Source organism: Lepisosteus oculatus, chromosome 7 (assembly GCF_040954835.1).
Source record: "Lepisosteus oculatus isolate fLepOcu1 chromosome 7, fLepOcu1.hap2, whole genome shotgun sequence".
NCBI lineage: Eukaryota > Metazoa > Chordata > Actinopteri > Semionotiformes > Lepisosteidae > Lepisosteus > Lepisosteus oculatus.
The window spans coordinates 53,232,519-53,255,515 of NC_090702.1; the positions used below are offsets into that span (position 1 = coordinate 53,232,519).

The 22,997-nt window shown below is 40.7% G+C and overlaps 1 protein-coding gene across 1 annotated transcript; it reads left to right on the plus strand.

Moving 5' to 3' along the window:
• Nucleotides 1-283: 283 nt before the first annotated feature.
• Nucleotides 284-22,136, plus strand: cry1b (cryptochrome circadian regulator 1b). Its single transcript, XM_015351991.2, has 15 exons — nt 284-1,478; nt 12,019-12,127; nt 12,972-13,114; nt 13,562-13,746; nt 14,170-14,258; nt 14,632-14,772; nt 15,188-15,499; nt 16,438-16,589; nt 16,700-16,902; nt 17,199-17,297; nt 17,841-17,927; nt 18,924-19,007; nt 19,512-19,589; nt 21,061-21,167; nt 21,549-22,136. The coding sequence occupies exons 1-14, from the start codon at nt 1,321-1,323 to the stop codon at nt 21,162-21,164; spliced, it is 1,944 nt and encodes a 647-aa protein (XP_015207477.2). The 5' UTR covers nt 284-1,320; the 3' UTR covers nt 21,165-21,167; nt 21,549-22,136.
• The last annotated feature ends 861 nt before the right edge of the window (nt 22,137-22,997 follow it).

Below are 22,997 nucleotides of genomic sequence, written 5' to 3' on the forward strand. Positions count from 1 at the left end.
TGGATAAAGCGGTTAGAAAATGGATGGAACAGCACCAGTTCATGGGGGAAAAAAACATCCTCGACAGCGCAGTGACGCAGTTAAATCCAGCGCCTATATAACACCAGTGCCAAGGAGGAGGAGGGGTGTGTATTGCTGTTATCTAACTCGAAGGATCCCTCCCCTCCTCCACTGCACAGTGGGGATGAACACGTGGAGACACGGTGGTTTCGTCTCGCCCTACTTCACGTGTTCATCCGGGTCCTGGGACCGTGACCAATGGGAGAGCGTCCTGGCGAACAGGGCGGAGCTTGGAAGGCCGGAACGATTCGCCATAACAACATGCCTAGTATCGGGTTAAAACTCTCGCCATGAGCGTGGGGCGCTTGAACTGTGGCTAGCGGGCCTCAGTGGGCAGGGGCGGAGAGAATTCAGGCCAGGGAATAGGAAAAAAGCGGACGATTCCCGCGAAGGCTGCGTCGTGACCAGAGCATCACACTACCAGAACGTGACTGAGGGCAGGGACGTCACTCCGGCTGCAACCAATCAGAGGCCGCGAGTGGCGGTTGCGTAGCAGCAGGGCGGGGCGGAGGGAGGGCGCCTGACTGACGTGGCCGGAGAGGAGGGTGACTGTCGCAGTCTTCCGCCGAGAAACAGAAAGAGCCAGGAGTGTGGTCTTCAGCCCAAAAATATTAATACACACGACGGCCCCGCACGCTGGGGTTCTAAGGGATGGCTGTGAGAAACCCGGATAATCACAGAGAGGGTCAGTGTTGTTGCAGGCAAAGGATCTGTTGTGGGAGACGTTGAACTGACACCTTCATCATCGGCGTTATCATCGTCATCGCCTTCAGGAAAGGGCAGCTTCAGCCCCTAGTTCGTGTGTCACTTTCAGCAAGCAAACGAGCAATTTTCTGGCGTTTGGACCCGTGTGGGAAAGAAGTTACAGTACCGGCGATCTATAAAAAAGGGCCGGCCAGAGTTCGTGTTTGTTTTCCCCCCTCAGGCGTTTCAAACCTTGGCGGATCGTCCCTGGGCTCGGCGGGTGTCGTGACGGAGACGAAACGCTGGGATTCGCGCCCCAATGGTTTTGCTGGCGTTCTCTGGATTTTACAATTCCATGGGAAAAGTTTTGTTAGAACAGGGCTAATTCCTGCCTGGGACACGCCATACCGAACTGACCGCTTCTGTTTCGACTCAGGTAGACTAAGAATCGGGCAGACATCGAGCACGAAGTGAAACCCGCCGGCTCTGTGGTGTCTGGGTGACGTGCCACGCAGGGCCCTGGTAGTGTAGGAGCAGTGGTTGCAGAAGAGCGTGTTTCCACCGCCGCAGGGAGTAATGGTCGTGAACACTGTCCACTGGTTCAGAAAGGGCTTGAGGCTGCACGACAGCCCTGCGCTCCGGGAGTCCCTCAAGGGCGCCGCCAGCTTGCGCTGCGTCTACATACTGGACCCCTGGTTCGCCGGGTCGTCCAACGTCGGGATCAACCGCTGGAGGTGAGAGGGTCGGAAAAAACTTCACGATGATCAGCCGCGTTTGAAACTGTTTTGTTTTTGTTTACTAAAAACGCGCGAGAGGTGCTCCGTGTGCGGTTGTGCTGTGTTGTGTTGCGGATGTGCGCTGTTCCGTGTGCGTTTGCATTCCTAGTGCTCCGGGAGCATGTTGTCCTCTCGGATTGTGCGCTTTTTGTGAGTGGCGACACGTCTCCTGTAGCTACAGAACTTCGCGGTGGGTCGAAGAAAGTTGTTTACAGCATCTCTACCTTGGGAGCTGTAGAACAGTATTGTTGAATTAACAACGAGAAACAATGAATCAAGCTGCTTAATGTATTGCTTTATATGCAAATTTAACTACGTCCCCAAAAGAAGACGCTAGATGTTTGCTGCGCAGTGTTATTGATCAGAATCTGCCGTCTTAGTTGTCAGAGCTGAGCAATGTGGTGCATCAGTCAGGCGTTGTCTAGTTGCTGTACACTAACCCTACTTACAGTGTAACATTTCTTTTTTACACTTGTCAGGCTCTTCTTGTCACATTCTTGTATGTGGAATAAAGTGCATCTGTTTTAAAATGGTTTTGAATTAAGTGTCTCCTGTTGACACACCAGGAGACACCAGAAGGTGATGTCACCTGCAATATGGAAGTTATTTTTAGTTTTGCATCTTCTGTGTGGCAGTTAGAAGTACACTTGTAAGAAATTCTTGTTATTGGGAATAGTAATCAGTTATTAAGAATGAAGAAGTGTACAGTGCAAGATGTTGATGTTAATGACGACAGAATTCACCCTAGAATACTTCAAAGTTGTCTCATCTGCAAACAACAAATTTATTGACATCACAACCATTTTTTTTGTTTTTTTACGGACTGTTTTAACAATAGGCGGTGTACCATTGAGAACTAGATTTGGCTTTTGTATTCATAAATGTTATAAAGGGCCAAGTGATTAGATCTTAGATTTCACTGCTTCAGGCTGAGTGTATTTATAAAGTTTTGTGACATATTAAGTGAGGTCTGGGTTGCTAAATGATGAGCTGTCAAGGAATATTGTTTCATGTTCGAATACTATATTACATGGGACATACGATAGCTTGATCTCGGATGCTTTTAAGATAATTTCCTTTTAAGAGTCTTTTAAAGAATGGAAAAATATATCATATTAATCTTATATCTAAGTTTGTCTGAATATGGATGGATGAATGCAGTTTCCTTTGAAAAATTCAGGTGGGTAGCTGCATCAGCATGCGTAGGCTGCAAAGGAACAGGTAGCAGGTTTATTCCATCCTGAAAAGAGAAGGAAGAAAACACAACGTTTTGGCCGTGGAGCCTTCTTCAGGTGTGACGCACTTCAGGTGTGTTCCTTTGCAAAATGACTAGCAAGCTGTGAATGTTATTACTTTGATCTTAATGAATGCAGCAGTCTCTTCACGTTGGAATGTGTTCCAACTTTTTAACAAAATGTGTCCTAATATGGAAAAAACACAAAGTGTGGACTTTGTAATAAATGTCTACATCATCTGGAGGCCTGAAGCCTGTATATCTGCCCAGAGAAAAGAATGAATAAAAATGCTGTTATGCAACAAATTCATTAAAGCAGAAATCCTATAAAATTATATTATATAACTGAAAGTAAGTTACATAGACCTGTATAATAGCTGGTCCTGTTTGACTGTGAAATAAGCTGACATGCAAGTGTACTGTACAAAGAAGATTTGGTGAAACATGACGAGGGCACTATTGCGAAGCCTGTTAAAAATAGTGTTGCTTCATTGCATGTGCTCTTAATGTGTGTGTTTGCATGGTATTACACAAGGGCTAAGCAATGTTGAAGTGTGGAACAAAGTAAAAATGAAGGAAACAAAATTTGATCATTTGTTGTATTTATGATGGTGTTTTACTTCTGCAGAAGCTCAGAAAGTTCATAATTAAAAGAGGATCGGGAAACTTTTTGTTTACTTCTCTTGAATAAGGTTATTCAGCCCTTCCAGCTAGTTTTTTTTGTATTTCCTAGCTAATTGATCTAATGTTCTTATCCAGCCATGTCTTGAAAGAAGTGTCTGAGCTTCAGGAACGTGGCTGGGCATGTTGCTCCAGACTCCCATAACCCTTTGGCTAAAGAAGTGCCTCCTGCTCTCGGTTTTAATTTCGCTTCTCTTAGTTTCCATTTGTTTTTGGTTTTTGTTTTATGTCAATGGGGGGGGGGGGTGGCACGGTGACACAGTCATTAGCATTGCTGCCTCATGGCGCTGGAGTCCCTGGTTCAATTCCTGCAGAGCGGTCTGTGTGGAGTTTGCATGTTCCCCCAGTGATCACGTGGGTTTCCTCTGTGTGCTCTGGTTTGCTAATTGACTTCTGGGATAAGTGTCAACTTGACTTCACAAAGATGCATCAAAGCTGAAACTGATGTGAGCATAGCCACCAAATTCCTTAAGAAGTAAGCAGCTTCTTATATTTCTCTACTCATTTTTATCACTTGTTTTTCTAGCCTTCGACTTTATGCTTCTCTGCATTAAACATCATCTGCTGTTTTTTACAGTCTTGAATTTCTTTTGAGCCAGTGTTCTCAAATAGTCCTGTTGTGTTGCTATAAGTAGGCCATTTGGCCCATCTAGCTTGCTTGGTAGTGAGTAGTTAATTGATTCAAGAATATCATCTGACCAGGGTTTAGCTGTTTAGGATTACATCTGTTATTGGAATACCTCTGAAATAGCTTGCTACTTACAAGAAAACTACAATATTTTACTGAACCTGAAGCCATGTGGAGTGTCTCCCACACTAGTGCACGTGTGTTAAAATAATGATTCACCAGTACTGATAACTGCCTCAGGCTAAACTGGACACTTACATTCGTTTCTATGTTAGTATTTCTATGCTTTTCAAAACCTAAGGATGCTTTACATCATGAATAAAGAAAAAGATAAGAAAACTACAGTAAAAGTAAATGAGGGAAGGGGGGGGACAGTTTTTACAAATTGACTGTAGGCAGTCAGATATAGATTTTGATAAAAAGGTAAGTTTTACGTTTAGATTTGAAGAGAGTTAAAGAAGTTGTCTCTTGTAAAGTCAGTGGAAGGTCATTCCACAACACTGGAGCAGTGGTGTAGTCACCGAAAGTCTGTGATTTAGTCCTGGGGACTGTGAGAAGAGGAGCTGAGCTGAGCCTACTGGGGGAGTGTAATCATGGAGGAGTTCAGAGATGTATGATGGGGAATATTAGGAGGCCATGATGGGTAAAGGCCAGGGGGAAATTTGGCCAGGATGCTGGGGTAACACTCCTACTCTTTTCAAGAGATGACCTGGGATTTTTAATGACCACAGAGAGTCAGGACCTCGGTTTTACGTCTCATCCGAAGGACGTAGCCTTCTTATAGTATTGTGTCCCCGTGACTATAATGGGGCAGTACTATAGACCGCAGAGTGAGCGCCCCCTGCTGGCCCCACTAACACCTGTTCCAGCACCAGCCTTTGCTTTCCTGGGAGTCTCCCATCCAGGTACTGACCAGGCTCACACCTGCTGAGCTCCAGTAGGCTGCCAGTTGTGCTAGGGTGATATGGCTGCTGGGTACAACATATTGTTCAAAACAACAGCTTTGAACTTATTGCAACTTGTTGAGAGAGAGTTAGGGACCCCATACAGTAAAGAGTTGGAGAAATCATGCCTTGATGTTATAAAAGCATGGATCAGGCATTGATAAAAATGGCCTAATGCGGGCAATATTTCTAAGGTGGAAGGAAGATGTCTTAATCAAATCTTAATTACATTTTTCACATGTGGCTCCAAAGACAGGGGAGGATTAGGTGTGACTCCCAGACTCCTGACAATGGCTGAAGTGAGAATGGTGAAGCCTTCCCCTCTTGCTGTGAGACCTCTAAGTATATCAGGCTAAGATTTGCAGTCCACCAGTAAACTTTCTGTTTTGTCACTATTATTATTCTTGCCTTCTGCATTACAGGACTCCTGTCATTACTCTGTGTGCTTCTGCTGAAATGTACAGAATTTTACTGAAGAGACAAGGCAAAATGACAATAAATTTGTTCCAATATTTTTAATACGCAATAAAATAGAACCAAATGGTAACACCGTTTTGCTGAATTTAACCACTGAGGTGTCAGTTTCTCATTACTGCTCTGGATGGATCTTACTTTAGGTAGCGGTGGCTCTGTGGCTAAGGATCTGCGTCTGTGACTGGAAGGTTGCCGGTTCGTATCCCGCGGCTGGCAGAGGAATCCTACTCCGTTGGGGCCCCTGAGCAAGGCCCTTAACCCCAACTGCTCCAGGGGTGCCGTACAATGGCTGACCCTGCGCTCTGACCCCCAGCTTCTCTCCCTGTCTGTGTGTCTGTGTCTCCTTGGAGAAAAGCTGGGGTATGTGAAAAGACGAATTCCTAATGCAAGAAATTGCTAATAAAGAAACATTATTATTATTTGTTGTAATTACAATTCAGTTTTTTTTTTTAATGCTGTGACTGTGAGCATTAATTGCAAGTTGGTGTGGCAGTTAGCAGAGCTAACTCACAGCCTCACAGCTGTTGGGCCCTGACAGAGGTCTGATTCTGGGCAGGGAGGTCTGGTAAGAACAGGAACGTGAGTCAATTTATGCAGCAGAGTGAAATTCCTATGTTAGGTGAAAGCAGCTTTTACATTTGATTAGGACTAGCTGGGTATCTGTAATGGCTTCCAAAGAAAGTTATTTTTTCTCTCTATAGCAGGGATGGAATCAGGTTTGTGTTGGTGTATACCAGTTTGTTGCCTACTAAATCTTATCGAACAGAGTTTAAATGGATTTGTATAGCGAGAGTGACCTATGTGATTGGCAGGCTCCAAGGACCTGGTCAGGATTGGCCATGCGTGTTGAACACAAACATCCAAAAATAAATGGTGTATATGAGTTGAACCATTTCTTCTTACACTTTTGGCTTGAATACCACCTGGGACTAATTTTGTTAAGTGAAGCCGTAGCTTCCTGGAAATGGTAGTACACATAGTTCTTTGACATTTAACATGCAAGTATTCTGTTTACATCTCACCCATCGCTGAACAGTGCAGTTGAAGTGTTTACTTGAATCATTTCTACTGTGCTAGATTTAGAAACAAATGCTTTTACCGAAGTTAAGTGTTGTTTCAGTGGAAGACAGAAAATGATTCACCCTCTTGGTGTCTCAGGAGCTAAACGGATGCTGGGTTGTGAGGACCTTATTCAAATAAGAACATAGAAGTGTCTATTGCAGATTTTTCAGATAGACATTTTATTTCAGGGTTTATTGGGGATTGCTGTACATTAACACTTTAAATTGGAGTCATGTTTCAGTGGTTTATTTAGTTGGAAGAGGTTATTCTCTTTTGTACACTTGGGAAGGATGTAGAGTACATCAAGATAGGTTAATGTGTTTGAAAGGTTAGGTTTATCATTAAAGATGTACTGTTAGGATTTTGAAATAGAACTTGGAAATGAAAGGGGTAAGAATTGAAGTACTTTTACATAAATATCAAACAGTCGGCAAAGAAACATGGCACCTTGATATAAAGATGTATCAACATGCAGTGAACACTGTATTACAGTGATGTAATAGAAACTTGATTGTTCAAAGAGATTCTGTGCAAAGATAGGAAACAGGGAAATGTATAGCAAAATGTGTTATGTCAATGATTACATAAATTAATGCATTGATATAACAGTCATTGTAAAACCATTTAATGTACTAACAGTGAATTTAAACAGTGCAGAATCAGCAGTCAAGTATTCAAAGCTATTGCAGCTCTAAAATTGTCGCTTCATTAATTTCCAAGAAGATAACAGTGTTGACTGACTTTTTCCTTTTAACGTACTGTTGATAGGCAGGTTAATGCCTGCAGGGACTTCATGCTGCCTTTTTTGTGAAACGTTATTTTTTTCCTTTCTGTAGAACCAGGATAGTGCGTTGAAAGATCTGAAATTCTAAACATGGCCTTTTCTGGGAAACTTCACACTATGTGAATGTCTCTGTAGGTTTCCACTAGATGGCTGTTACCTAGTCAGAAAATAGATGGCATAACTCACATAACCACGTAGGAAGTAGGGCACTGTGTCGTTGAGTGGTTATACAATTTGTGGCTGTTAGAGCAACTGACCTACTTCTGCAAACCACCCAGTGCAACTGTGGTATCATAAAACAATCCATCTCATGTTTACTGAAGTAGGAGGAAGAAAAAAATTGCGTTTTGGTGGAAGACGTCACTCAAGCTTTCATTGAGAACCATCACATCATTATTGGACTGTGGATCCAAACACTGATTTGTATGTTCACAATGCTATTTGAGTGACTTTGACAGGCAGACGTGTAGCAGGATGATTGCTTGTGTCATAGTCATTTTAGAAAAGACCTGAAACCGCTGAGGTGTTGAAAACAAGGTTGTTCAAAACAAGAAAACAAGGCTGCTTATGTTTTCCAGGAGTTCTGCTAGTGCTTGGTGTAGTTCAAACTTTCAGACAAGATGTTATCTTTTATGAAACCAATCTTGACACGTTTGTACAATTTGTAACTTATTTGAAATGCTGCAATGCCTGAATGGTGTCACATTCAGTGTTTACATTGTACTTAAAAGATCACATTTATAGGAGGAAATCAACACCTCAGTGTCTTCCCGACCGTGAAATTACTGGTTTACACGTGAATCTGATCTTCTTTCTGATTTCGTATTTTAAATTGCAGATCAAAAACATTTCTTGCACTTTAGGAGTAACCTGGTTTTAAAGTATCTTCAAGGCACACTTACCACATTGGTGCAGAGACTGCAGTATAATAAAAGTCAGAAATGGCAGAATGGATAAATATAGCTTCAGTTTTGCCATAATGAATTATTCTTTGTAGTTTGAGATTACTTTCTGCTGCTGATCGCGGTCTCCAACTGTGACCCAGACAGTGCGAAAAACACGTGTGTGCTATTACTGTAGCACCCAGCCACATGGATTAACTTGTGAGGCCTGTGCAGACAGCCTGCACCTCACTGGACTTTCTAGGTCAGACTTTGACCTGGTGTTGGTTTGGAGCTGTCTGTGTTGTGGTGACCCAGTCAGTTCCATTAGCCACTATAGTGGTGAAGGCCAAGCAGATTTGCAGCTCATAGGTAGGATTTGTAACAATGATTCTATTGGTCTCCTACATGTCTGATTGTAAATCACATTAACATACTGACATCCAAGAAAAGAGTTCACTATACCATTTGCTTGTCACAGCTGCTTTGCTTTAGGAGCCTTGCGCAAACGATTATTGGCTTGCTCTGAATTCTTCTTCTGGCTTCCATGAAAAATGTTCTTGCCAAACACATTTCTTATGTAATTCATGTTATGTTACGTTAATTCAGTCATGTTATGTGGTGTTTATTTGTGGCTGTCGGTTATTTGTGGCTCTGTGGATGTTCTGGTAGGTATGTAATTCAAAGAAGAAATTCACATCTGGAAAATGAATTAGAGCCCTTCTAACCTTGCAGCATGGAGTACCTACTCCTTCAGAAATGTCCACAGACATGAAGAAAGACTCATTTCCCATTAGCCTGGAGTTAAAATGGATACCTTTTGATTTTACTGGTGTTATGGAATGGGAGGTCTAACTATATTCAATCATTTTTGGCACAGCATCCCAAAAAAAATTAATTACAATTAATCAAAATTTGTATTCTGTGAGGATTTGAACTGTTAGAGAACAGTAAGTGCTTAATGGATTCAAGAATCTCATCCCGCTATTACCTGAAAGAAGCCTAGAAAAATGCTATCCAGCTATGTTATTGAAGCCACATATCCAAACCTTTTCTCTTGGTTTTAAATACACTCCATTTAGTTTGCTTGTGCATTTTCTGTTTGTTCTGAACAGCTCCATTTGCTTGACCGAAGAGAATTGTAAATAGTTGTATCAGATCCCCTTGTACTCCGTTCAAGACTGAAAAGGTTCCATTCCTTCAGCCAGTCAGTGTTAAACATTCCCCAGAGCCCTGGAAAGTATCTGGTTGCTCTTCTTGGGCCCAATTCCTGAGTGGTGATGTCTTTTCTAGAATGTGGTGACCCAAGTGATGTAAATAAGGCCTTACTAGTGTCTTATACAGTTATGCACTTTAGCTCTCGCTACTGTACATTGGGATCGTTTATATGTTGAGTTGGTATGAATCACTGAATTATCAATAACAGAATTGGCGTTATACTGGGAATTCCATTCCATTTTCATTTTACAGATGTTATGTAAGTCACTCTTGGGTATTTTCATTTTATGTAACCGATGTGACCTATATTTCTACCCTTTCTTAATTGTGTATGTGCAATTTTTGCTGAGCGGTAGTTAGCATCCTGTTTGGTTTATAATGTTTTGTTTCAGAATAAATGCATCAATTTATACGGTGAAACTAACAATGGGGGAAACTGTTATGCATCACGGTGCTAAAAATATTTAGTTTGAGGGAATTGTAGTTTCATGCTATTTCTCTCATATACAGGAATGAACAATTTACACTATGAAAAAGCCCTCATACCATATTAATTAATTTCCTCCTTGCTATCCTTCTTCAGTCATTATCTGAGTCATGAACAGTCAAATTGGCCAATGTGAGAGTGGCCTCCAGATGTAACTGGAGGCCATGGGATTTTTTTGTAACTTCCTTGGTTATTTTCTGGTTTGTTGTTACCTTTTGATTGGGTGACTGTTGCTGCATACACTGACTGTGGTCTTCATCTTCTTTCATATCTAACAGTGGAGCCCTAAATTCTAAGAAAAGTTTTTATAACTTTTTATGTGCTGATAAGCGTCAGTAACTCTATTTCTGACGTCCTCAGGAATTTGCTTACATCATGGCATGACTTTTTTCCACACTCCTGTATGGTGACAGTGTTTGTTATCTTTATATATTGTGGAGCCTTCCAAACTCAGTCCTCAGGATCTACTTAATAATGTAAACATCCGATTCTAATTATTCCCTTAATTGAACTTATGAAATTAGGGGTTTAGTAATTTTTTCACATCCCATATACCTTAATTACTCATTGTTTTTTTTTTTATTCATATGTAATTTTGATTGAAGAGACCTGGAATTAATTGCTATAGGACCCTATTGGATACGTATATTAAGACTGGTTTTGATTCAAGAAGGCTATAATGGTAAGACATGAAATTTCCAGATTTATTTTTGGGATTCGCAAATCTTTTCTCTGGAAATATGAAGATGTGGAACCTTTTAAGCATTTGATGCGTGCTTAAAACTCAACTTTGACACTAGAGGTTCTCTTTGTTCCAGCTGGTAATTAAGATGGTTTGAATGTTGCCCTAGCTAAACAGAAACACAAGTATTACACTTGGAGGATATTTTGTACATTTTATGCCACTAAGCTGCCTATCAGCTTGTCTTATGTCATGATATCGTAGTATTCCTAAGCTCTGGATCAGACAGCTTCAGATGCCTTACTGATTATGTCATGAATTTTAGTGCACTAACCAGGAGGCAGTCAAAAGCAGGAACTAGGTTTGTAGGTCATTTCCACTGTATATGTAGGGCTATTCATTTAAAGAAGGCTCCATAGCCAAAACGTTGTGTCTTTTCAGCACGGAATAAACCTTTACTTGTTCCATTGTAGCCAACACATGCCGATGCAGCTCCCTACTTGAACTGTTCATTTAATGTGTTTTTTTTCCCCAGCTGCCCATCTCACTTCAAACGGTAGTTAGCAGTTGTTGAGTCTTCATTAGATCCCCAATTGAGGGAAAACTATCCATTGCCCTTTGAGATTAGGATTATTGTTTCTTATTAACTGTTATGTTTTTAAACGCTGTGTTTTTAGTTATTGTACAGTATGCTACAGGCTTCTCCTTTCTGTTGAAAAGAATATTTACACATCTCATCTTCTTCACCATCGCATGTTTAAGTTGTAAGATGAAAAAATCTCTTTAAGAAATTAAAGGTGATGTCAAATGTTCTGAATTCAATAAGAAAACATTTAAACATTATTTAAGTGCATAGTTGTAATGGGAAATTTTGGCTTCTTTGTGCACGTTGATGAAGATTTTTCAAAGACCGAGCCATAGAAATTCAACATAAGGCTGCTTCATTCCAGTTCATTACACAGGTTTTATAGAGTGGGCTCCCTAATGTTAACTGATAATGAGCATGATCACTTTTGAGGAGGTGATTATATTTATGTAGAGCTGTGGGGTATGTCAGAAGGGCTGCATGTTTAATAGGCTACATGTCTTCACTTGCACTGTGAATGGATTATTTGATCCCAGTTGAAAGTAAGGTATTTGGTGCCATCTTTCAACTTACTATGTGCACAGCTAACATTTCTATAAAGACAAAAAGATAGTCCAAAGGTATCCACCGTCTAACGACAAAACAGTTGTTACATACCTATTCATTGCTGTTAATGTACTTTTGTGTTGCAAGGCAAAATCATATGAGCCGTTATCTATTACTCATTTACATGTTTAGCGAGTTTTGCTGACAGAGAATTTTGAAGTGTGCTCAAAACTGGCAACAATCCTGACAGAACCGCTGAAATAATCAATTTCTTAATTCCATTTTTTTAAGGTTTTTACTTCAGTGTCTGGAAGATCTCGATGCCAGCCTTCGGAAGCTGAATTCCCGCCTGTTTGTCATCAGAGGGCAGCCAGCGGATGTCTTTCCCAGGCTTTTCAAGGTGCGTTTCCTAACACGGGGGTGCCAAGGCCGAAGCCCACCCACTTCCACCTGGGAATACAGGTCCCCCACATGCCAGGAAGGACAGCAGACTCCACACGAAGCTGAGCTGGAAGATGCGGAACAAAGCCCAGTGTTTAATAAGCATGGCTACAGCGCTGTTGCTTGTGCCATTTACAGAACCTGAAGGGCTCCCTTGTGTCTTTAAATATCCCACTTGTTTGCAGTCTGTACCTCCCTGTTTATGAGTCTGATAAGATGTTCTCGGGAACACGTTTTCTGTTCTTGGAGTTGAGGTTCTGTTACTATGTTTCTAAAATTAAAAAGGTGCTCTTTTATTTTCTTTGTAAGATATTTGACATGTATAGTACTTGGGGTGTTTCTGGTAAGTGCAGTTGCTTTTGAGGCACTGCTGAATTTTTGTTATATAGAAACTAGACAATTATCTTTCGTGTGTTAGCAAAGCAGCCTGCCTACTTTGTAACAAAAGGCTTATATTTAGGCTCCTTTGGCCTATGATGGACAAAATGCTTGGCTGTCATCTTATTTAGTGCCCATGAACACAAGTGGACAGTTTTAATAGTCCTGTCTGAGTAAATCACTGTTACGATTAATTAATAAAAAATACAAGTTTAATGTCATTTCACAAAGAGTATATTCATATTTTAGTTCTTCATGAAGTAGTATTCTTACCTGTGATTTTCTGATATTTTCAGATGCTGCATAATATAGCTTCTTAGCAATATTCAAGTTTGTTTCTGCTCAATGCATTACCGTTAAAAATCTGCGGTACCTATTTTTATTTTGATTGTTTTTAATCTGCTTTAATTTTTGATGCTCTCCAGGAATGGAACATCAACCGCCTGTCGTTTGAGTATGACTCTGAGCCTTTTGGAAAAGAGAGAGATGCAGCAATTAAAAAGCTGGCGAGTGAGGCTGACGTGGAGGTCATTGTGCGGGTCTCGCACACCTTGTATGATTTAGACAAGTAAGTCGTTTTTCTAGATAAGAGAACCACCTATATTCTCAATATATAAAATAATCTGATATTTGTGAGGTTCTGTAAGCACTGTATGCACAAATTACTTTCTTCTGTAATGCCTTGTTCTATTTCAGAATGTGTAAAAAGCTGGTTCATGTTGTATGAAAGATTCTGATTGCCGACAAAACCAGATGCAACCAGTAGATGGTGGCAGATACTTATGTTTGAAGTCACGCTGTGACTAGGAAATACTGTTGGAAAGCATGTGGTATTTTCCCTATTTTGGTGAAAGGACTGTGAGACTGATCTAATAGTATGTGCTTGACTACTAATCTTTGCATTTATCATTTATCTAATTAACAACCCATCATGTTTTCTGAGCATATTAAAAATGCATTATGCATATTGTTGTCTGTGTTCAGTGTAATAAGTTTTGTGTTTAATTCTCTTCAGGATTATTGAGTTAAATGGAGGGCAGCCACCTCTGACATACAAGAGGTTCCAGACTCTGATCAGTCGAATGGATCCTCTGGAAACCCCTGCAGAGCCTATCACTGCAGAGGTGATGGGGAAATGCACAACTCCAGTGTCAGACGATCATGATGAGAAATTTGGGGTCCCATCTTTAGAGGAACTGGGTGAGTCCTCCATTCCCAGTAGGGACTGAACATTTAATATATCCACATACTTTTTACTTTTTATTCTTAATTTTGTGGTTTAAAATTGGTTTGAAAATTTATATCTTTTAAAGGTTTGATAAGATTATCTAAGCAGGCTCTAGGTTTTTCTGTAATGAACTTGCTAAGGAGTATTGCACCATATCTTCTCAATTTCAGAAAACAATCTAGAAAAACCTTCTTAATTCCAGAAAACAATCTAGAAAAATGGTTAAACACATTTCCTAGTGATGTGCTGCATCTAGTTTTATCTGAACTTTCTTATCAAAATGACTTTTTTTCTGAGTTTTTTTGTGCTTAGATGTGGGTCAGCAGGTCATAGCCCTACATGTGAGTGTGCTTTGAGTTCTGCATTTCATTATTTTCCGGCCGCTGTACTTGCAGGTTTCGACACGGAAGGCTTGCCCTCTGCTGTCTGGCCAGGAGGAGAAACGGAGGCTCTCACTCGATTGGAAAGACATTTAGAAAGAAAGGTGATAACAGGCTTTGATCTGGAAACCCCAACATGTGCTCCTATGTGTACAGAATGAGCAAAGATATGAGACAATGACAATATAAACACTACACCTAAAACAAAAACGAAAGGGATAAATGGACTACGTGGCCTCAGCCTTTCTTATGTTCTTATCGACACCAAAATGAAGCATCCTTTCCCGCTCTTGTGAACTATGCGTTATTCAGTGATTGAGGGAGACTAGTGCAGAAGGCTGATATTTAGATCAGAATTAAATGAGATCAGAACTTTTTGCATGTTAAATAACCCTTCTTTCCTAAAATTGTATTATTGCACAGTTTTAACCAATGTCTGTACAGAACTCACTGAGAAATGTTTTTCGGTCGGTTCAGGCGTGGGTCGCCAACTTCGAGAGGCCCAGAATGAATGCCAACTCCCTTCTCGCGAGTCCAACGGGACTGAGTCCGTACCTGCGGTTTGGCTGCCTCTCCTGCCGCCTCTTCTACTTCAAACTGACAGACCTGTACAAAAAGGTGAGCAGGGATTAGAGCATTGTCTGAAGCCGACTTCATCTTAATTTCATGGAAATATTGTGGTGGTGAATAAAATAATTACATTGTACAGATTTGACTTAAACTTTCACATACGCAGCAAATTACCACGATACAGTAGGGCTTATGAATGTATATAAAACTTATTTCCATGTCCTTACCATGTAAGCAAACCATCTGTATTATGGGAAATTAGTACGTGTGATCAAGTACACAATTCTAATGGTTTCATGAATTGTTTTCTGCATGGAATTGTTAAACCTACTTTCTATGAAACTTTAAATAGTGTAGCAGATTTGTGCCGAGTATTATTTTGAGGACTTTTCAGGGGTCTGGTTGTCAGGTGCGTACACTGCCGTGGAACAGTTTGTAATCCCCGCTCTGGGTGTGCCAACAGGTGAAAAAGAACAGTTCGCCCCCGTTGTCCCTCTACGGGCAGCTACTGTGGAGGGAGTTCTTCTACACGGCAGCTACTAACAACCCCCGGTTCGACAAGATGGAGGGGAACCCCATCTGCGTGCAGATCCCCTGGGACAAGAACCCTGAGGCCCTGGCCAAGTGGGCCGAGGGCAGGACGGGGTTCCCCTGGATCGACGCCATCATGACCCAGCTGCGACACGAGGGCTGGATCCACCACCTGGCCCGGCACGCGGTGGCCTGCTTCCTGACCCGCGGGGACCTGTGGGTCAGCTGGGAGGAGGGCATGAAGGTAAGGGATAGGCAGGCACAGTGTGCTGCTGGCACTGGCGGGAGGATGTTCCATGCCCTCACCATGACTATTTGGGGTGCAATAGAAAAACAACACATGGAAATCTTCAGTATGTAAAAAAGTTGTGGAATTCTGAACCATGCTGTTGTGCTCAAACCGTACAGTGACCTCATAGGACCTTATTCAGAATCTTTGGTGACCAGACCGCAAAATGGTGTGACAGATTGAGGACATTCTAAGAAAATATTCAATTAATTTGAACAAGAACGATCCTTAGTCTCAGGTGATTGTTGAATACTAAAAGGTTAAACTAAATCTCTTCAGTCTGGGGGGGGGAGGCAGTTGAGAAGAGACGTGATCTGAGCATATAAAGACTTCGGTGGTACAGAGAGAATGAGTCCAGAAAACTATCACTCTCTGGAGCAAACAAGAATATGGGATCCCAATTGGAAATTTAGGATCAAAACAATGGAGGCACAGGGTTCTTAAGGAAAGGGTTGTTAGAGGCTGTTGGAGGCTTTCCAAGCAGATTGCTTAAGCCCAAGACTCTGGGCTTCTTCAAGTAATGGCTAAATAAAAAAAAAATCATTCAGAATATTTCTGTAAATCTAAACCAAGACATCAATGTGTGGTGGGTTTGTATCCCTCATTTAGATCGCAAATTTTTATTTTTTAGTTTGAACAGCACAAATCTGTAAAAAGCAAGGTGACCAATATAATTGAGCATAAGAGACATTCACCGTTTGTGTCCGCAGTTTGTGAATTATGTCAATATATGGTGAATTAATTATACCATACTGTATTTTAATATCCAGTTCAGGGTGGCAGGTAGACCAAGACAAATCTCCTTTAATAACGAGATGGAGATTGTGAAATTGCTCCCTTGCTGGTGATCTTTCTCCAGTGTAGGTTGTATCTCAGGCTGTCTTTGTCCCCAGGTGTTTGAGGAGCTGCTCCTGGATGCAGACTGGAGTGTGAATGCAGGCAGCTGGATGTGGCTGTCCTGCAGCTCCTTTTTCCAGCAGTTCTTTCACTGCTACTGTCCAGTGGGCTTTGGGAGAAGGACCGACCCCAATGGCGATTACATCAGGTAATGCAATGGTTAGAATGCCTGATCCATCTTAAACAGCTTGTTTTTCTGTTATAAGATCGCTATAGCTACACACAATACCATTTTCATTTATAATGACATTTTCCTAGACGTTATTTGCCGGTTCTGAGGGGATTTCCTGCCAAGTACATCTACGATCCTTGGAATGCGCCTGACAGTGTCCAGAAAGCAGCAAAATGTGTCATAGGGGTTCATTACCCCAAACCCATGGTGCACCACGCCGAGGCCAGCCGCCTCAATATCGAGCGCATGAAGCAGATATACCAGCAGCTTTCGTGTTACAGAGGACTTGGTAAGCCAATCAAGTCCTTATTTGTTACTTTTTGGATTGTTTTTTGACCTCAGGTGTATATAAACGTGGATCTAAAATCACCAGATCAGTTGTACCATCAGCTCATGTTTGGTTGTTAACGAATACTTTTTTGTTGTCACCACTGTATTCCACTTGCTTTTAACAAGCTTTACCTAATGAATCATGGGAGATGGCAGCAGGTGTTTGATTCATGAAGACGGTGCGTTACGTGTTCTTGCATTACCAGGTTGTCCAACTCGTTGATGATCTCCTGCCTTTTGTGTGTTGTCTTGCAGGCCTTCTTGCTTCTGTGCCTTCCAATCCCAACGGCAGCGGAGGTGCTGGGATGACGGGGTTCTCCTCTGGGGAGGGATTGCACAGCAGCAATGCTGCAGGTGATCTTTCTTCCCTTCGCCACAGTCCAGTTACTTCACGGGATAGTTAGCACTGCCGGTCATCTGCCTTCGTGCGTTTCAGACCGTCAGCAACAATACTTCTAAAAGGAGCCCGATAAGCCACTTGGTTTCAAAGCAGGTTTTAAAACCTCATGACTGTGTGACTTTAAAAGAGTTTATTTTAAAGTGTCGGCTTTTTCCACATTAAGAATGTAGTTTGCTGAACCATAATTTGGAAGTTATGGTTAGTTATGTTATTTCTTTCAAAAATAGTGGTGGGAATGTCTTCAGTTTAAGTTCAATCTGAGTAATAGGCTTCTTGCACAGGTTCTGTGCACATCACCATGTAAACACCGGAATAACAAAATTCTGCATTTTCAAAACCTTAATGCAATTGTTCGCAATTCAGTTCCTAAGAGCACTGTTGCCCACCACCTTCCATAGGTACTGTTAAATGATAACAGCTGAGGGGTACTGAATCAAGAGGTTGGAACAGCTGAATTAAGTGACTAGTCATTAAACACAATTGTCCTGTTTTTGCAGGTACTTCAGCAGGAGGAGTGGAGGGACAGGCTGTCACTGTGCTGTCTTACTCACATGGAGAATCTCACAGAGGGTTGCAACAGCAAGGTGAAGTTCCACAGATGAAACAGTTTTTATATTACAGAACGTTTATGCACAATAACAAAATGCAGGTTTAGAGGAACCTTTTTTCATAAGTTTGGAGTAAACACTTCTACTGGTCAGAGCTTTGTAAGACACTCAAGGCGCCCGTCTGCCTTTGTGGACTTGAAAGGTGTAGTGATCAAGTGGCCTAAACAGTGCTTCAGGCCAGGACATTATATTCTAACCTATTATATTAGATCACTTCTCAGAAAAATGTTCAGGAAGGAATCTGTCAGAGCTACGTTGACAGTATCATGAACTATAAAGGAACAAGTACATAATGAAATAATGGAACTTAAAAAGAATAAATCAAACACTGTGAGGAATTAAGTCCTGCTCTGATTTTTTCACATACCAAAAGGCACCACAGGTGAAATGTTATCTTTTCTGCTTTTGGGGTTATCTTCTAAAAAAACTCTTGTAAACAGGCCATACTTTACATTTTCAGTTTTAAGAAGGCTGTCAAAGCTGTGTAGGAATGAGAGATCATCTGCTTAATTCTTGACAAAGCAGGTAGAAGTAAGTACAGTATATGCAGCAGTTAGATAAGAGCATAGCATTTCATTACATGACTACTTTGCAGACAGTTTCTGCTTGCAAATGAGGATGTAAAATGAATTTCACTGTACCTGATTTCTTAGTGTCAAATTAAAATGCAAATAATGTCTTAGATATCAAGTGATTACAGGCAGGCAAGTGGATATAAATTCCAAAAAAGTTATAAGTCAGAATTACATTTCTGTGGGTTTAAGGGTTTAAATCTTGTTCTGTAACTTTGGGGTCTGGGGAAGTATGGACCAGCCGTGTGCTTAAAGACAACGTCCTGTTTTATTTCAAGAAACAGCTGGATGAGATCCTTCGATCAATAAGCTACTAACTACCAAATGGGCTAGACGGGGCCAAATGGCCTTTTCCTCTTGTTTGTAACATCTCTCATGGTTTTTATGTGAATCCATTCAGGATATCAGATGCCCTCTGGCAGAAGTTCCCTTCCTTCGTACTCCTCAGGGGACTCTCAGGCTGGAAGCAACCTGTTGCCGCAAGGTGAGTAAGAGGGGATCTCTCTCTTCAGTGTGCTCCTCTTTTCAGAATCACATGAACAAAACCCACTTTCTGTCACCCAGCATTTCTGCAGGACTGGGTTTTGGAACTTATTTTTGTTTGGCGTTTGATCGGCGCAATAACCAAATGGATATCATAAGACCTTGATAATCACGAGTAGCGTGGCACATCTGTGAAACGTTCTATAAATTTCATTCAGCATTGTAGCACTTGTACACAATGAATGTTTTATAAATGAGGGCTTAAAATAAGGATACTAAAATGATCAAGAAAAATGGGGGAAACCAAAGAAGATGGATTTCATTAATGGAACCTGAAAGGTCTTTGAAGTTCTTGAGTTACTACTCCAGTTAAATGTAACGTTGAAAGAAAAAGATTGTTGCTTAGTAGATTGATACTTAATAGAATTGTTTGTCTCTGTAATGCATAGTAACCTCAGGTTTTTGTGATGTACTGCATGTGACCTGAATGTAAATTATTTTCAAGGCTACACACGTGGAAGTACCATTGTGCATTATACACAAGGAGATTCACAGCAAACGTCAAGTGTGATACTACAACAAGGTACTGTTTTTTCATATCTATTTTCAGTCAGTAGACCTGTAAAGACCTAGAAATAGCCGAATAAACAATGAAACCACATATATATATGTGAGTGACTCTTAAGCACTGTACCATTGCACACAAATGTCAATACTCAATGGAAGCTGAAATAAAGAAGCAGAAAAGATGCAGAAAATAGGCTAAATTAACTTGAGGCTAAATTACCCATTAAAAGTTGTAGAAAAAAAATTGGTCTTTTAATAATTCCTTACACTTACGCAGCGTATTTCTGGACACTTCACTCAAAGTGCTTTATAGGTAATGGGGATCCTCTCCACCAGTGTGCAGCCCCACCTGGATGACGTGACGGCACCCATAGTGCGCCAGAACGCTCACCACACATCAGCTCTCAGTGGGGAGGAGAGCAGAGTGATGAAGCCAGATCATAGATGAGGATTATTAGGACGCCATGATTGGTAAAGGCCAATGGGAAATTTGGGAAACACCCCCTATTCTTTTAGTGAAACGCCCTGGGATTTTTAATGACCACAGAAGGTCAGGACCTCAGTTTTACTTTTCTTTCGAAGGACAGTGCCTTTTAATAGTATAGTGTCCACGTCGCTATACTAGGGAGTTAGGACCCACACAGACCGTAGGGTGAGCGCCCCCCACTGGCCCCACTAACACCTCTTCCAGCAGAAACCTTAATTTTTCATCCAGGTACTGACCAGGCTCACAGCTGACCAGGTTGCCAGTTGGGAGTTGCAGGGTGATATAGCTGCTGGTGTTTTGACAGATTTGTTGATGATTTTAAAAGAGCAAATGGTCATTAGGTGTTGTGAATTTTTTTAAACATGTCTATAATTATAAAATATGTTACAAGTGCTATGAAATGTTGATTTGTTTATGCTATCAGTTGTCAAGAGTATGTGAATGTGTGCAACAACATAGAATAGAATTGAAGCTCTTAGTTATAACTCAACACTACAGTTCTCTCAAATCCATGGGGTTGAGGGGAATGGTTTCATGTATTGTTATCCTATCACTTAACACCTACTCTAATTTTAAGAACCACGTACTCTTGTCGTCATGGAAACAGCAATGGCAGACAACAGACCTCCATAAACCTCTGTGAAATGCAAACCATAATAACAAACTACTGCAGAAACTGAACATTTTGATTTCTGCTCCCTACTTTTACAACAGAAGCTGAATAATTAAGTATTGCTGTTTCTGGTAATGATTTGGATATTTAATGTAACTATAGCTGCATATTTTTTTTTATCAAAAGAAACATCCAACTTCCATTTGGGGTGTTGTAGTCTTGTAATAAATATTGATCTTATTTATGATCGCCAAATAATAATGACATTGAGTGATGGATATAGGGCTGAATCGGACATTGGTTAGAACTGCTTCAGTGATTAACTCTGTTAATGGGGAGAAGACAAACAGTAGATTTTTGACAAAATAATATTTCTGATCTTCATAGGGAGAGGGCACCTTCCCAGTGTGCTAACCACAGTGAAGCGACCCAGTCCTGAGGAATCCACTCAAGGCATCGTTCCCAAAGTCCAGAGACAAAGCAGTAACTAGCTTGTAAGTGTCTCGCATCGCATTGTCTCTTCACAGTATGCACCATGTAGCCTGTAGGAATCGGATCGTTCTATATACAGAGCAATACAAATGATACCTCACAGTAGCCAATCGATTCTTTTAACACAATGTTCCCGGTACAGTTTCCACAACTCCCTTTACGCTAAGCACAGAAAAACCAAAATGCTGAGAAATGACAGCCGTCTTTCTCAGGGGACACATTACTTGGGCTGATACCCTTTAGTAAACTCTATTACCAACCCAAAGCAGAATGTTTTCTGAGAAATTTGATTTGAAACTCCAAGATAAATAACTGTGTTTCAGTCTCTTGGTTTTCACCCATCCGGTGTTTACTTCGTGAGCTGATTGTCGTTTCCTTCACAGCGATTTGGGAGGTGGTAGGAATCGGAACATTCATATACCGATGGACAGAAGAACTCAACACTTTTCTCAAAGCTGTTTATCTTTGCTGAAAAAACTTTAAAATTAAAAATAAAATTATCTTTTATGAAGAGCACGACCCTTTCTGTAAGCACATTTCCATGTTCAGAAACTTTTTGAAATGTATATTCTTACAGGGACAATCTGGAACTTTGTGTATATAAATTATTTGATTAATTCAGCTTACTAAAACTGTAAATATTTGATATTGTATGTTTTTGTTTAGTTAATAGACCCATTGATATATTTTTGATATTACAAATATGATACGTTACAATTTAACTTTGATCTATATTAAATCTTCAGATAAAAGAGAAGGATGTTTTTAGACATTTTTAGATGCTGTTCATCCTACTGTTACCTTTGCTGTCAGGATGTTTTTACGTGCATTCACTGGTGTCAGCTATGAAGCTTTCTCTTTAAAGTTGTTCCTGTACAGTATTATTGATATTATGTACAATACCAAATAGAATTGCTTCTTTATGTATTGTCACTTCACAATGTGCTTGTTTCATTAAAAAATCTGGGTAATTTGCTTTGTTACTGTTGTTCTTTGTAATTTGTCTCTTAATCTATACAGATGCAGCCATTCGAAGTTCGCAATACAAACCCTAACCGCACACATCTACCCACAAACCACCGCGGTATGTGATTGGCTGGCCAAAATGACCGACAGGGGCACTCGTAGTGCATTGGTCGGTAGTGAAAAGATTTAATAATTTAATCTCTTTACTGTGCACATTTTCATCTGCTTAGTATTGAATATTTAAATGGAATTTTGCCACTAAAGGGAAATTTTAGTAGCTGAGCCTATAAAGAAATAGGAGCATGATGCATCTGAAGGTCATAAATGATGTTAATTTAGGAACGTAAACATATCATGTAAACTGTATATTGCTGGTATTGGTGTTTTAAAGAAAAAATACATTTCTCCCTAAACATTTTAAGCATCAAAGTCTTAAATGTGGTTATTTCGAAACGTTTTTACGTGCTCCTTCTGACCATATTACTGTACGTTTATATACTTTGTGAAAAGTGATCGTTTTAACCTTTTCTGTGAATACGCTCGTTATCGGATTAAACAAAAGCATACTTTTAGAATTGGAATGAGGCGATGCGACATGCCCACCGCATTGTACCCCAGCATACCCCGCTCATTTTGAATGGCTGCATCTGTATATATTGAGCATTAAAAGAAATATCACTTATGAATGCAACAAATCTACCATGAGGAAAATTACACTTTTTGTCACAGGTGCACTGACACTTTATTGAATATGGCTTTATTCATTATGTTGATCGACATTTCTTCATCAGCAGGGGATCTTACATAAGATGCACCACTGGGGCTACTGGTGGGGACACACTGTGCATGTGGATGCTTTGCACCAG

Bases quoted from the DNA above. Each gene is read 5' to 3' on its own strand.
- cry1b (XM_015351991.2), top strand. From the start codon at position 1,321: ATGGTCGTGAACACTGTCCACTGGTTCAGAAAGGGCTTGAGGCTGCAC. The intron at 12,128-12,971 runs GTGCGTTTCCTA...GATGCTCTCCAG, and splicing joins TCTTTCCCAGGCTTTTCAAG to GAATGGAACATCAACCGCCT. The intron at 19,008-19,511 runs GTGAGTAAGAGG...ATTATTTTCAAG, and splicing joins AAGCAACCTGTTGCCGCAAG to GCTACACACGTGGAAGTACC.